The sequence below is a fragment of the Vanacampus margaritifer genome, chromosome 16 (assembly GCF_051991255.1).
Source record: "Vanacampus margaritifer isolate UIUO_Vmar chromosome 16, RoL_Vmar_1.0, whole genome shotgun sequence".
Taxonomy (NCBI): domain Eukaryota; kingdom Metazoa; phylum Chordata; class Actinopteri; order Syngnathiformes; family Syngnathidae; genus Vanacampus; species Vanacampus margaritifer.
In genome coordinates this window covers 16,427,491-16,442,648 of record NC_135447.1, presented here as the reverse complement: position 1 = coordinate 16,442,648, position 15,158 = coordinate 16,427,491, and the positions used below count along the sequence as shown (strand labels likewise).

Here is a 15,158-nt window from a genome sequence, read left to right as displayed (position 1 = left end):
ACAGAGTTTAACCAATTTGAATGAAAGCTGCAGGTATCCTTCCATACGCCATACAGCTTCTGGCGCTACCTGGTTGTTAAAAAATGGGAGAGGGAGCGAAGAAGGCTGGAGGGGTGATGTGGGGATCTGCATGAAGATGAAGGGAGGGGTGGGGTGCGGTGGGATTTGGGGGGGTTCGTCTTCTGAACGAAAATAATACACAGAGGAAGAGTAGTTATCGGGCTTTGCATGGAGTGCGGTTGTTTTAAACGGTGTTAGGCAGGCCACAAGAAAAGAGAATCCGAGGACATAGTGACGCTATAGGTTACTGTGCAGATGCATCTTTGCGAGAGCATCCATTTCACGGCGTGACCATGCGAAGCTGAGGAAGCGCTGCTCATTTCTTGGGCAACGTTGCCTTTTTCTCTCCTCCGACCACGGAAGTCAGTTTTCCTCGAGCGGCTGACGCTCTCCCCTTCGTCTGCGCGCACACACACGCCGAATCACACTGACAGACTCACGGTGTTTCATAACAAGCCTGTTTACTTGGAGAGAGAGCGAGAACAGCTCCGACGCCAATTCCAGCAGGCATCTTGTTTGTGGAATTTGCCGACCGCATCGCCAAGACGCAAAAAGAAAAGAAAGAAGGAATAACACGGACGTTTCAAGTTATCTTGGAAGTTGCGCATTGATCGCAAAACATGGGAATTTGTGGCTCTTTGACGGTGACTGTGAAATGCCTCGTCGTCCTCGGACTTAAATTGTTGTTCCTTGTACCTGCGGGAGTTCCGGTCAGAAGCGGCGATTCTGTATTAAAGGACAACATTACCGTGAGACAAGGGGACAGCGCCGTGCTCAAGTAAGTCTGTGACCCTTCATGCTGGTTATTATGAGCGCCTGCGTCGTGGATGGCCGCTGTCATGTGCTGTCACACCATCCGCTAGCTATGACAGCTCATTTAGAGTTATTCAGGGTATTCATAACAGACACGCATGCACAATCCGTGTTTTACATGAATGATGGCAATGCATGCGTGCATCATTGGAAAGTTCTGGCACAAAGGACAGAACTCGTTGTTCAGCCTGCCTTGCTCATTGCCCTTGAATGTTATTGATCGCTTGGTTAATGTCTTGGTGAGGATGCAAGGAGCTGAGATACCCAAACATGCATCAGCACGGGTGGTCTTCAGATCGATTTGTGTGTGTAATATAAATGCATACTTGAATTTAATAGGGGTGTTTGACTAGTGAAAATCGCAGTTTTTAAAAGACATTTGAAATTGAAAGGACTCTGTTGTTCATCTATATTTTAAAAGGTATAAATGTCTTGTCATGATTTTGCACTGGGATGCTGTTACACTAAGCATACTGTGCCTTAAACATATGATTATATGTTAACTGTATTTTATGTTTAATCACAATGATCTCTTTTGACTTTGTCATGTGATTTTTTTTTTTATTGACTCACCATCTAAAATTGACTTCACCTTATATAAGCAATCAATAAACCTTTTATGGAGTTGTTGTTATGTAGTGTTCTGTTGAAAAAAAAAATAGACCATAAATGATGTTGATCTTAAAGGTCTACACACCCCTGTTTAAATTACAGTCAACACACCAATGTTTAAATACCAGTTGTCTTTTCAAAACTTTTTCCACCATTGATGTGACCTGATACTGACAACCCAGTTTTGTGAAAAAAGAGAAGGGAAAGGCAAATTATGACTTTCTTTCTTCTTCTTCTCTTTTTTCCTTCTCTCTCTCTCTCTCTCTCTTCCTCTCTTTGCTTTCTAGCAGACGCCTGAAGGTTTTGTGCTAACACTGACTGGTTAGGATATGCGAGTAACTGGTATCGGGATGATACCCGGCTACATTTCAAGGTGTCGGTAGTCCTCTTGTCGCCGTTTTACAATTAGGCGAATAGAAAATTGCCATTAATTTTATGCAATTTTAAAGAATAATGCTCTATTGGGATATATAGGTATTTTCTCGTACTGGTATCAGTCCGATAAAAAAAGTGGTATTGAACATCCGTACTGGTGAGTATTTCGAACTGTTTATAATTCCCTCTACCTTGTCATAGTGTTTGTCAAAATCCCAAATTGTATGCATTGTTCTCCTTATAAACAACAAATACCATTTATAATACGAATAATGTGTTGGTCTGACGTATTTGTAGCAATTTCATGAATTTTGTGCTAGAACTGAGCATTCCCCCATATATTTATCTGTTCTAAAGCCTCATCTTTTTGCCACACTGACTGCTTCTTCATATGCTATTGCTTTCCGCGCCTGTCTGTTTTGACAAACAATTATGACGTGTGTCACCATTTGCAGACGTATAAGTCGGATAAGCGTGACCTGAGTGTCCAGACTGCAATTTCATCCAATATATATACAATTTATGTCTACATATGAAAAGGGAAAAAAATCGTAATTGCACTGTGCACTCCGAAATCACTCCGCCAGCCCCTCTCTTATTGGATGTGCCTTCTGATGTCACTGCAATGCTGCTCTAGAATTTAAAGTTTTCAATTCTAGAGTGCCGCGTTGTGGCAAACAACCACTTTGATATGGCGTTCCATCCTCACAGCATATACATAATGAATGTGTTTTTCAGTGGTGTGCTGCATTTTGCTAACAAGCAAACAGCAAACAGGTCTTAATTAAATCAAGGTTCCAAATGGCAAACCTTGTGGCTTCTCTTAAAATGAAAAAAATATATAGAAAATGTCAGGAAAAGACTACTAGGCATCCATCCATTACCCCAACCGTTTATTTACAGGTTATAGGACACATTAATGGTGGAGAAAAGTTTTGAAATGATTTTTCTCTTCTTATTATTTGTATATATATAGTAATGACAAAATTTTGACATTTGAACAGGCGTCTGTATAATTTTCATATCAAGTCTGTATGCGCATTTACATATATATAGTTGTATAGGCTATGCAGTAACACACACACACACACATGCAGATGCAGGCAGCTGTGTTCACTCATAGTTCAATTTCATGCAGTCATTCAGCCAAGTGATTCTGATTGTAAGACAATTCTAAAAGCAATTCAATGGGGCTGGTGAATTAACTGAAACCACAATAATCTTTGCCAAATAGAAGTTCACTGTCAGAGATGCTTTGTCTGTTTGTCACACAGCATTGATTGGATCAGTGGTTGGTGCGTCATATCTGCGAGGATTCCTTTTGTCTGTGCAATACATGGCAGTATTTTTTTTTCTTTGCAGAGCAGTTTTCTTAATCATCAACATCATTTGAGGAGCAATTTTGAGTTGCATTTTTTATTTTGTAGGTTAATTCCAGGGACCTGAAGCAATGGTTTTATCAACTAACACTATGACGATTTAGGGGTATCAGGCGATTAAAACTTGCATGACTTCAATAGTTAACTCACGATTAATCATAAAATTTATATATGTTCTAAATGTACAATAAAATGATTCCCCCCCCCCCCTAAATTTTCATACTCTTGTAAACATAAATGGGGAAAAATGTTAAACTAATAGAAATATGGCTGCATATTTTAGTCCACTGATACAGTCATTTCATAATAAGTCATAAAATTGAGTCAAAATTAAAAAGATGTACTGCACTGTACTATACTGTAAAAAGTGTGATATTGATTTGTGTTGAGGTATTTTTTCTGCCACTAGATGGCATAATTGCATTTGTAAGATGTTGGTGACAGCTTAGTGCATTTTTCTTTTCATATTAAGACCTATCTAATCTTTAACGTGAAGTAACTTGTGAAATTCTGCACATTTGTTAAATTGTAATATACAACTAGACACCAGTCTCTACAAATGTATGAATTATTATTTAGTGTATTACTGCAAAATTTTGACGTGGACGTGTCTGCTGCATTGCGACTGGAATTCGCCCAGTACAGGCTTTCCAAGTAAGGGGTGGTCATTAATTGCGCATTAAAGGAACTTTAAATTAACTCAAAATTGACACACAAATTTTGACACCTCTAAGGACAATACTGTATAACGAATCTGCAGGGTTAGGGTTTAACTTAATTAAATTATTAAACCATATTCTGAATGCATGTGAATTCATATCAGTGACTGAGTACCTCCAAAATCAAACACAATTGTTTATGCAATGCTAGTCCACTTCCAAATCGATAAAAAAATTCAAAAGGTGTAATCAATGGAAATTAAAATAATATGTTCACACATCTTCGGATGGAACTTAGGCCTTAGTGAAGGGAATTAGCAACAGTTTAAAAAAAACAGTGTGTTAGCACACCAAAAAAGTCAGTTTTCTGCTTGCAATACATGCCAGGAAAAGCCTACAAAAACATCTGAACTTGATTTTTTTAACATATTATTTGTTAATCGGAAGCACTTTAAATGGTGGCATGCAATGATGGATTCTCATGTAACATAAGTTTGAATGTGATTCCTTAATTCTGAATTCAGCCACATATCCAGCTACTGTAATATAGTATGCACACTTGTGCAACCACTTTATCGCAGTTCTTTACTTCCTTCTCTAAAGGTTTTCAAGTTGTATGGGCTTAGGTCACATTAATGTTGGAAAAGGGTTGAAATGGTTTAGTGCTGTATTGTTTTATATATCACAAAAACCTGACATTTCAACAGGCCTTTTATGTCAGCTCTACATCTTCACAAAAAAATGCACTACACAAGTCACATCGTATGAAGTTATACTTAACTTGTAAATGTCAAGTTTTTTTAAGATCACATAAAATTTGAAATAAAATGCCCCCCTAAACACAAAGCGTTAATCATTTGATGGGCACTGAACCCACTAAGGTATGCAGATCCACAAGCAGAAAAGGTGCATCTATTCTCCCAGGCCTCTAATTTATACATTTGTCCAAAACATCCAGTCCAACATCAACCTTTGCCTTTTCCCAATCCCTACCAAAAAAATGAGTTGTTTTTACCTATTTTGGCTGGGGTCCATTTCACAAAGCATGTTCAACAAACACCAATATTAACTGTAAACAGCAAGTTGACATGCCCTGAGAGAGGAAACTCTGCGTTTTCGGTTCCAGGACAGCTGATTTGAGGTAGTTATATCAACCCAGAGTTGTTTCACCTGGCGTTGCCACAACACTAAAAAGTCCACATCAATGGAGCCCCAATTTGTTGAGTCACCATGGCAACGGGGAAGCTCAGTGCACAATGACATGCGGTTGAATTATTTTATAGAATTTTTACATTGAAAGCGTCTTGACTTGAAGTAAAAATAATAATAATAATAATAATAATAGAATATAATAGAATATAAACTATTGTCAACATGGTTTCCAGTAGTTCATCATTTTTGCTACAGTAAAGTGTTAAGCTTTTATTTCTTTATCTATTTGTCTATGTATTTCACCATAATCCCACCACATTACCTGTTTTGGTTTCTCTTTATGTTCATATTCATGAGTTTATCAGTGCATTTCCATTTGAAGGTCAGATGATATGACGTAGTTGCCTGCGTCTCTAGTCAGTCTGCTTTCCACCTGGCATTAAGAGGCATGTTATGAATAATACGAGAGTTCATATAAGCGTCTGGCCCTTATGTTTTACCACATTGTAAAAATGAAAACCACTTCTATCGCCCTCCTTTTATCATGCACCAAAACACAACACAGTGTATGTTAAATTATTGCATACAAAATGTTTTAAGGCCTAGATACACCAATCCGACGTCGGCCATATTAGAGTCTCTTCCTTCAGCAGGAAAACATTTATTTTTTATATTTCCATCTTTTAGTTTTGCAGCAATTAGCATTAGAATATAGCTAAGTTTAATCATTATTCACAAACCTGTTAAAAACACTGGCAAAAAGAGCTTGTTGCAACATGGCCCTGGCTGATCTCTTATACACTGCTGCCACCTGCTGAGCGTTTTTGTAACAACTTCCATTGCTGTAACAGACCTCTTCAGGTCAGAAGCTGCATCAAAGCCTTCTGAACGCTCTAGCATAATATATATATATATATATATGTATAAATAGGTTTATGGGTGTAAACGAGTTAAATATGTTGTACTCATATCCCGCTAGAGTCTTGAAATGGTGGAAGAACATCTTGGAGCCCGCCCCCAACCCGGATCGTTTGTGTGTCACGTAGTAGCTGTGCAGCCCACTGTTCAAATGTATTTATAAATAAAATACATCTGACATCCACCAAGCATGTCTACAGAGCTCACAATCGGTCTGCCTGTGCCCTGATTAAATTCACCGAACTCATGTGAAACATGCTGCGCCAGTATTTAGACGTGGTATGACCAGGCAAAAGTTTGGATGGACTTTCTGTCTGCAAATTTCAAGCCGATATTCGTTTGTAGTAAAAGAGAGCAAATATTAGCGTCTAAATTTGAAAAAATTACTGTGTTGAAATTAGGCATGTTTGTTAAAAAAAATATATTTTAATTTAAACATATAAAGACCTTTGCTTAAAAAGCTAAGTTTGTTTAAAAACAAAAACTTCAGGGAGCTTCCAGGGTCATCAGCTAATTTATGTTAAATGTTAATCTAAATTAAAAAACAAATAAATGAATAGCTCCCTCAATGTTTCTACTGTAAATGAAATTTTCCAAAATTTCAACATAATTTCTTAATTTTTAATAGTAAAAAGTATTGGGAGTTCCCAGTGTCAGTAGCATCATTTATTAAGTAAAGTAAAAATCTAAATAAATAAATACGTTAATGAAAAGTTCCCTGTATCTCACTGAGTGACAAATGCATGCAAATGTAGCTAATTTGGGGTTTTCGTCAGGGTTTGCAAAAGGTTTTAAAAGATCTATGCAAACACAGTGAAAATTTGTCTGAACATTTTCAAAATGTCTTTGCGACAAGTAAAAACTGTCTGTGAACATCTTACAAATCCTGATGAAAACCCCAAATTCGCTACGTTTGTAAGCATTCACCACTCAGTGAATACCAGCGTTATCGGCCTTCAGCCTGGTGAACAAGGCGTATGCCGATATTTGTTAAAATGCCGAATATCGCCGCCAATAATCGGCCCAGCCGATAATCCGTCCATCCCTAATTCAGACTCACATTCACACTATCACTGAGTGGGAAGTGTACCTGTGCTACTTGAACTGAAGTCAAGTGAATGTACCACTACACCATAAAAATATGCAGTAGAGATGCACCGAAATAAAAATTTGGGGCCGAAACCGAAAACCGAAAATGAGAAATGCTTGGCCGAAAACCAAAACACCGAAAAAAAGTTATGCCAAATTTGTATTATCATTTAATTTATTATAATTAATTAAAATTATAATATTATTATAACATATTTAGGCCTATTTACACAGGCATTTTAACAAAATTAGATTGAAATGCGTCCACACTACAGACATCAGAGACATGTAGGCGAATGGTACATTAAACACCAAACAAGGGGTGAGCAACTGAGCATTTTCTTGCGGTGCAATTGCACTTTATAGTCAATGTACAGTAGTTCGTACTGGCGGGCACGGATGCGTGCGGTGCGAATGACGCATTTGTAGGCCTTTTGTAGCGGGACAGGGTGCGGCGCACTTAAAATCAGCACATTCACATATTTACCAACGTTTAAAAATAAATACATTTCTACGCACCACCCAATCGGCTTTGGGAACGGACTGCAAAGTCACACACGGCGTCCTGTGCAGATCACCCGGAGATAGTGGCAAGTGTTTACTTGTTTAAAACTATTGATAGCAATAGTGCTAACATTAGCTAAAGTATTTAGCACGGCCACCAGAATGCAAGTAAAAAAGTGCTCGAGGGGCTCTCATCAAAGAAAAAAAGGAAGGCACTGCAGGAGAAAGAGTGGCTCACCTGTAGTGCAGTACTCGGCAGCGCTCTCTTTTTCGACATAGTTTACCAAGCGACCCTCTCCTTCTCCGGTGTGCACAATGAAGCTGCCGGTACTCACAAACGCCAGCGATCTGCAAGGCAGACACTCACTCCCGTGTTTGGTGTTTAATTCAAACATACACTTGCTTGCAGCGTTTTTTTGTTTGTTTTGCTTGCGTCACCACATCCTCTTTCGGTCATATTCTTTCGGCTTGAATGTTATTTTCGGTGGCTGAATATTCGGTGCATCACTAATGTCTTTTCACTGAATACGTACTTGTAGTGGTAGTACGCGAGGAGCCCTGCAAAGCATCAGAAAACTATTTCTCACAGAATATGAAAACAAATATATATATATACTGTATCTGATATAGTGAGACTCTTGTGATTAAGGGCTGTATAAATAAACTTGACTTGACTGATAGTGATACTGATAATATTACAGTTGATTTAGGTCAAAATAAGGGAAGCACAACTGAGTCTTCTGTTTCAAGCAATACAGTATTTGTTCAAAAAGTGTATTTGTACACTATATGTTTGTGAACAGCAGTGCTTGTGAACCGAAGTTCTACTGTAATTGTCCTTGGTTAAGAACCCTAGTCGGGTTTCCATCCAATTGTTAATTTTTAAGTGAATTTACTGAAAATGCGCAAAACGGACATGCGACTGCCCGTTTCCATCTGTTCTTCTTTTGCCGTGCAATGACGTCGTATGAGTTTGCTTTTGTAAATTTTGATAAACCGTAGCGTTTCTTTGCTGTTTTCCATCTAAAATTGCATTAATATTCATTTCTTTAATTAATTCCGAAAATATTTCTGTTTTGTCGTCCAACCAAACATACCTTACTTTATCGGCCGCCATTGCTTTGTGACTACAAACGTACGTGTGACATAATATCCGTTCAAAACGGTCTTGTCACTGTTCATTCGCAAAACCTGTTTCCATAGCCAAAATTCACATTTTCCTTTTTCCGATACGCTTCAAAATTCACCCCATCCAAGTGTAAAAACTTTGTGGGTGAATTTTGGGCCCTTTTTTTGAAATTCTGGCGTTTCGATTCAGTTTTCTTAGTGCATTTCTTGAAAATTCAAATAAAAATGGTTAGATGGAAAACCCACTCATGTTTGTCAGTTGTTGTGACGACGAAGACCAAGTTGTGCAGAAAGCCATGTAATTCCAAAGGGTTCACTTAATTTTACCTGCAGCTGTATATTTAACCTTGATTTTTCTGGTCTAGAAATGACTTGTTGTAAGTAGTTAGTTGTGTGATATTATACCAAAAAAAATTCCAAGTCCTCTTCTTATACACATGAATCAGTCCTTGAGTGGCCAGACAAATATCTTTGGCAGATTCATGCACCTGATTTTATTTCCTAACCTATGCACCCTGCAATGTAGAAGTCATCAAATAACTTCTGGATTTGCCACGACCCTGACTTGAATCTTAAAATTTGAGCTGTAGAGATTGAATTAGAAAGCTGACAATACCCAGTTACCCGGGGCATTTCTGGGCTGCTTGGCAATGTGCTCAGTTCACTGCCCCGGAGGAAGATGAACTGCAGCTTGTCATTGAGCTAGTCTGTTTTACTGTATCCACCTGTGATTTTAGCATCTCTCTAAGCAAGAAAGGTTTAGCAGTGTTAAAAGTACCAAAGAAATAATACAAAACAAAACCCTTTTTATTTTCATTGTTTTACCAGCGTTTTTTTCCCACCCCCCATTTAAATTCCATTCAACCTCTTTTCAATCTCTCTTTTAATGTCCTTTTTTCTCTCTGTCTAAATACTGTAACATCGCTAAACGCGTTTGGTGTGGAATCATTAAAACATATTGTGAAATGGTTTTAAATTGGAGCCCATAAATTTTGTTAGACTGCTCAAGTCTTTGATAAATAGGTTTAGGAGGGTTACTTTAAAAAAAGGATTACATTACAGTAAAAGAGTTTGTCAAAAACTGGTAAAAAAAAAGAAAAAAAAAAAAGGACCGATCCTCTATTTGGGTCAATTTGACCCAACTTTGAGTCAAGAAATGGGTCTTTCAGCGTAAAACAACTCATAAATATTGGTCAGATCTTTTTCTTGGGTCAAAAAATTGGGTCATTTTGTATAAAACAACCCAGAAAGTTGGGTCAAATTGACCCATAAAGTGTATCGGTCCATTTTTGATCCATAATTGGGTTACTTTTTGACCCTACTGTTTTCGGAGCGTACTAGTTACCTGTTAAACAATATAGTTAGTAACATAATCCAATTTCCATAATATTAAAGTAATGTAACTTGAATGCTTTCTTTTAATTACTCTTGGAGTACTCCAATACCAAATGTTAAAAGAAAATCAATGAAACATACAAAAAAGAAAAGAAAAATCAAATATACTATATACAATAGGCCTATGTTGTTATATATTTTTCTGCCTGACCTTTTTTGTCGGATAGATAGATAGATAGATAGATAGATAGATAGATAGATAGATAGATAGATAGATAGATAGATAGATACATACATACATACATACATACATACATACATACATACATACATACATGGATAGATAGATAGATACATGGATAGATAGATAGATAGATAGATAGATAGATAGATAGATAGATAGATAGATAGATAGATAGACCTGTAATCAGATTTAAAAAAATTCTGGACCTGTATCGGATTAGTTAAAAAATTTTGTATCCTGAATACGTAACACCACCACATGTATGCCATTACTCACCAAGCCTACTGATAAACATATGCTTTTACCAAAGTGACATGAAAGTGACAATATGAATGACATCTTTTTACCGCTGCCTACAAATTGTGATGGTGCTAAGAAATTATTTTCAGTGCTTTATGACAAGGGAATAAGTGGTCCACTTGTGTTGCTCTGGTCAAGTGTTTTTAAAAAGCAATTTCTGCATTTGAATGACTGCCGGCAAATTTTCTTCATTTGCATTGGATTATGAACTGTATTATATTAAGCCACTAAATCAAGGACAACACAAATCAGTATCATTCTCTCAAGCGTGCCCCTGCCAAGAGCACAAACATTTTTCAGATCAGCTTTAAAAATATAATTACTTTTCTAACAAGAACGATCACTGGCAAAAGCTTGGTGACACTTGAGCAGGTCTTTTACTGAGTCTTATGATGGCAGTGACCATTAAAATATACTGTATGTCTTGACCTACCATTAGTCTTTGCGGCTCCAAACTGGCTTTTAGCAGTGTAATCATCAACATGGCAGACGCCATAAGTATCAAATTATAGTTGGGATCAGTGTTTCAAGTGGGCCGGAACGCACCGGTACGGAGCGCCGGCACTTCTAAAAATCGTGCAAAGAATGTACCATCAGCATTTCAATGCACTTGACAATGCATGTTTTCTGATCCCAAAAAGCTGTTCTGGTGAGTGCCACTAATCCACGGACTTACATATAGTATGGAAGTCCTGCGCTCATCACATCACCATGTGCATGTTTAATCAAGTTACCGTATAGATCTTTTAATTTTTGTATTTTTTTTGCACTTACTCACACAAACATGCACACATCCAAACATGGTCTCCCAGGCGGGAAAGCGAACCCACGCCAACCTGCATAGTTACTGTATAGATCTGTGCTTGACGAGAAAAGCACACATACGTCTTTCAAGTCGGCCGCTGTAAACGTGATGCTAGCGGCTCGACCAATGCTAGCAGACCCTAACGCGAGTGTACAACCGTAACTCTTGAGTTAAGAAAGTGAACTAAAAACGCTACAATGCCGTCCTGGCTCAAAGCTTCAAAAAGACCGCAGACTCTGGGGTGGATTCGCAGGCTGATACAGCACGGATCAAAAAAAATAAAAATAATAATAAACCAGTCAGCCACCGGCACGGACTGGTTAGCACGTCCGCCTCCCAGTGCAGAGGACGTGAGATCGAGTCCGGGCTTCGGTCTTCCTGGGTGGAGTTTGCATGTTCTCCCCGTGCTTGCGTGGGTTTTCTCCGGGTACTCCGGTTTCCTCCCACATTCCAAAGGACATGCATGGCAGGTTAATTGAACGCTCCAAATTGTCCATAGGTGTGATTGTAAGTATGGTTGTTTGTCTCTGTGTGCCCTGTGATTGGCTGGCAACCAGTTCAGGGTGTACCCTGCCTACTGCCCGAAGTCAGCTGGGATAGGCTCCAGCGCCCACCGCGACCCTTGTGAGGAAAAGCGGTTAGGAAAATGCATGGATGGATGGATAATAAACCTGTGCTACTCATGCTGAAGGGAGAAGTGAAGCCGGGCGGCCATCTTGTGTTGCCAATATTCACGTTTTTTTCTTCCTCTCCAGCGAAAATACCACCACAATAAAAATAACATAAGTGTGGTAGACGCTCTAAATGCAGATTTCATCAGTAAGAATGTGAATACAAATTTTCTCTCATAAGTTTTTTTTCCCGAGTGCTACATGGTCTGCATCATGTAATCAGAAATTAAAGCAAAGCACACAAGAAAAAACAATTGCTGTGAAACGTAAACTTCTGCAAGTCACGATTCACGATACTGGGATCATACTGGTTGATAATAATGGTTGATGCAAACAATGAAGTTCTTCTTTGCTAGGCTCACATTATCCTATACAGGGATCCCACTGATAAGTGTTTTTGACAACAAAAAAACCCATAATTTGTCAGCCTAATTACGGAGCATGAGTGGCCAGAATTTTATCATTTTGTTTGTTATTGCAGAACCTGAGCAACCTCAAGCTGGTGGTATATGTTGAGTAGCCCAGACTGGGGGAATAAAATCCCGGGGAGAGAAAGTCTTATAGGAAACTTATGCTACGTTCAGACCGAACCGAAAATATCGCGACTTTACGCTGCTCTTGCGGGTGTTTGTTCGCCAGGTTCTCAATGGAATTTGTTTCGCTCAGCGCCGCAACGGAGGTAAAGGAGGGATTTCCCATTTGGTAGGTGGTACTAACTTAAGTGTAGCATTGCTAGCTTGCTTCACACTTCGACAATTAAACAAACTCAACAGATAAGCTGACCTCCATGCTTTTTCCTCCAAACAATCTCGTTCTTGGCCCGGTCCCGGTACACGTAGATCACCGTGTAGTACAGCTCCGGGCTCCTACAAACCGTGATGATCAAGCTATCCTCCATTGCTATACTATACGTTCTGCATACAAACGCTTCCTGTGTGATGTATTTGGTGACGTGGATTCACTTGACACTGATTGGCTAAAATTTTAATTCAGCCAACGCCGACAAAATGGTTGAAGTAGCGAAATGCTCGCCGGAAACGTCCAAACTCGCCGCCTCCCGCAAAGTCCATTGACTACAATGGAAATCCCACCGCCGGAAATCCCCACTGTTGGTCTGAACGTAGCATTACAGTTAATAGTTTGTGTCAATGAAAAAAAAAGTGTAAACAGTATAAGTACCAAACATTTATGAGATGTTCAAAAAGTTTGTTAATTATATTAACACTCATTTATATTATTGAACTTGCGACCACGCCATGTCATCGTAAAATTTTTGTCTAGATTATAGGGTCTCACACGAGTCGGGCCGACATTCTTAAATATTAAACGTGTTCGAGAAAAGCGGATGTCTCCCCAATTCAATGACTCAGTGAACTGTGTTGTGCAATGGAATGTATCCAATTAAAGAAGTGCCCTGACTGAGGAACAGAGAAAAGGACCATGAATTAAAATAAAATAAAAAATGTTTTACTCGATTTTATGTATATCCAACCATCCATTTTCTTAACCGGTTTTCCTCACAAGAGTCGCGGAATATGATATATTTTTATATAGTATTTGTCTGGTCTTTTCTGTCTTATGGCTGTTTAATATTCAAGGTTTTGTGCACTATGCTGCATTGCTAGATAGATGGATGATAGATTAAGATTAAGTTCATCTGAGTTGCATAAAGAAAGTTCTTTTCAGATTGTTCCTGAAGGCAACACGAGACAGATAGATAGATAGATAGATAGATAGATAGATAGATAGATAGATAGATAGATAGATAGATAGATAGATAGATAGATAGATAGATAGATAGATAGATAACCTCATCTGGTGAGGGAAAGTGACTAGTGATTGTTGTAATTGGAAAATAGAAAAGAGACATTCGCTTCACCATCGCCATGGCTGTATACGTGACGTCAACTGCTGAAAAAAAAAAAACTTAGACGCCCAATACTTTTTTTTCTTTAATATCTTCTTTTTTTTATCTATTTATGTGACCTCTCACAGGTAAAAGAAAACGATATTTTTAAGCGCTGATCAGCTGTCTTTATATTTGTGTTGTGTCTGTGGACCGTGAGTCTCCCAAATAAAGATGATGAAAAATCCTTGTGTGTACCACTTTGATACAGTAGTATAACATCCCATATAGTATAGCACTGTTAAGTCCCACAGTGAACCAGTACACTAATTAAGAATGAGAGCATCTTTCTTGTATAAACACAATTTATTTTTTATAAACGTAAATGAAACCAGTTTGTGGCCACATGAACAAGATCTTTTCACCTAGCTGCTACATGGAGCTAACATGAACTTCCTCTCCAACAACCACACCCACATATGGCAAGCACTGTGTGATAGGCAGTTTGAGAACATTACTAAGTAATTGGTTACAGTTAATCATTACTTGCTTAAAAAAGTAACTGAGTTAGTAAGTGAATTACTTCATAATCAAAGTAACTCGTTACCAGGCAAAGTAACTATTTTCACTAGGCCTGGGTTTAAGAACTTCAAGTTATTTGGCGAGTTAAGAGAATCACTGCGTGAGAAACAAATAATGTAGTGTAGAAGTAGTAGTGTATGATTAGCACTTAGTTTATTTTCTATTGCGGCTGGTATGTGTGAAATAATTGTAAATTGTTGTGTGCTTGTTGCAAATACTGTAAACAGATATGTAGGCTATTCTCAGCTGTTGCAGTTCCAGTCCCAGGGTTCTGGATTTTATACCCTTAACAGATGTTGACAGCTTTTAAACTCATACTGACTTTCTATCTATAAACATGGTACTAATTAGCATGTATATGTTGCATATCTGCACTGTGCACCTACTGCTAAAATTCCAATATGGCAGATCATGACCATCTTGTCACTGTTTAGCCTACTATCATATTTAATTTTATGTGTATGTATAACTTTTCTCTTTTTCAACTATTAATTCCATGTATATACTAGTTTTGTTGTCTTTAGTCCTTTTTGTGGACTGACAGTAAAATGTAATCTTATTTATGTATAGCGTTTCAGTGACATCACCTCGTTGTCGATAGTCACAGTTTAGCTTTAGCCCTTTAACCCTGATCGCTTATTGTTTCCGTTGTTGTGCTAGCTAGCAGATAAACGAGCACCATGGGA

General features: G+C 38.2%; 1 protein-coding gene across 1 annotated transcript in view; it reads left to right on the top strand.

The window, feature by feature from the left end:
* The first annotated feature begins 203 nt into the window (after positions 1 to 203).
* opcml (opioid binding protein/cell adhesion molecule-like) overlaps positions 204 to 15,158 on the top strand; it is a 163,778-nt gene continuing 148,823 nt past the window's right edge. Inside the window, exon 1 of the mRNA XM_077546633.1 lies at positions 204 to 838. Within this exon, the coding sequence (XP_077402759.1) occupies positions 681 to 838 (158 nt within the window). The 5' untranslated portion in view covers positions 204 to 680. The remainder of the gene's footprint in view (positions 839 to 15,158) is intronic.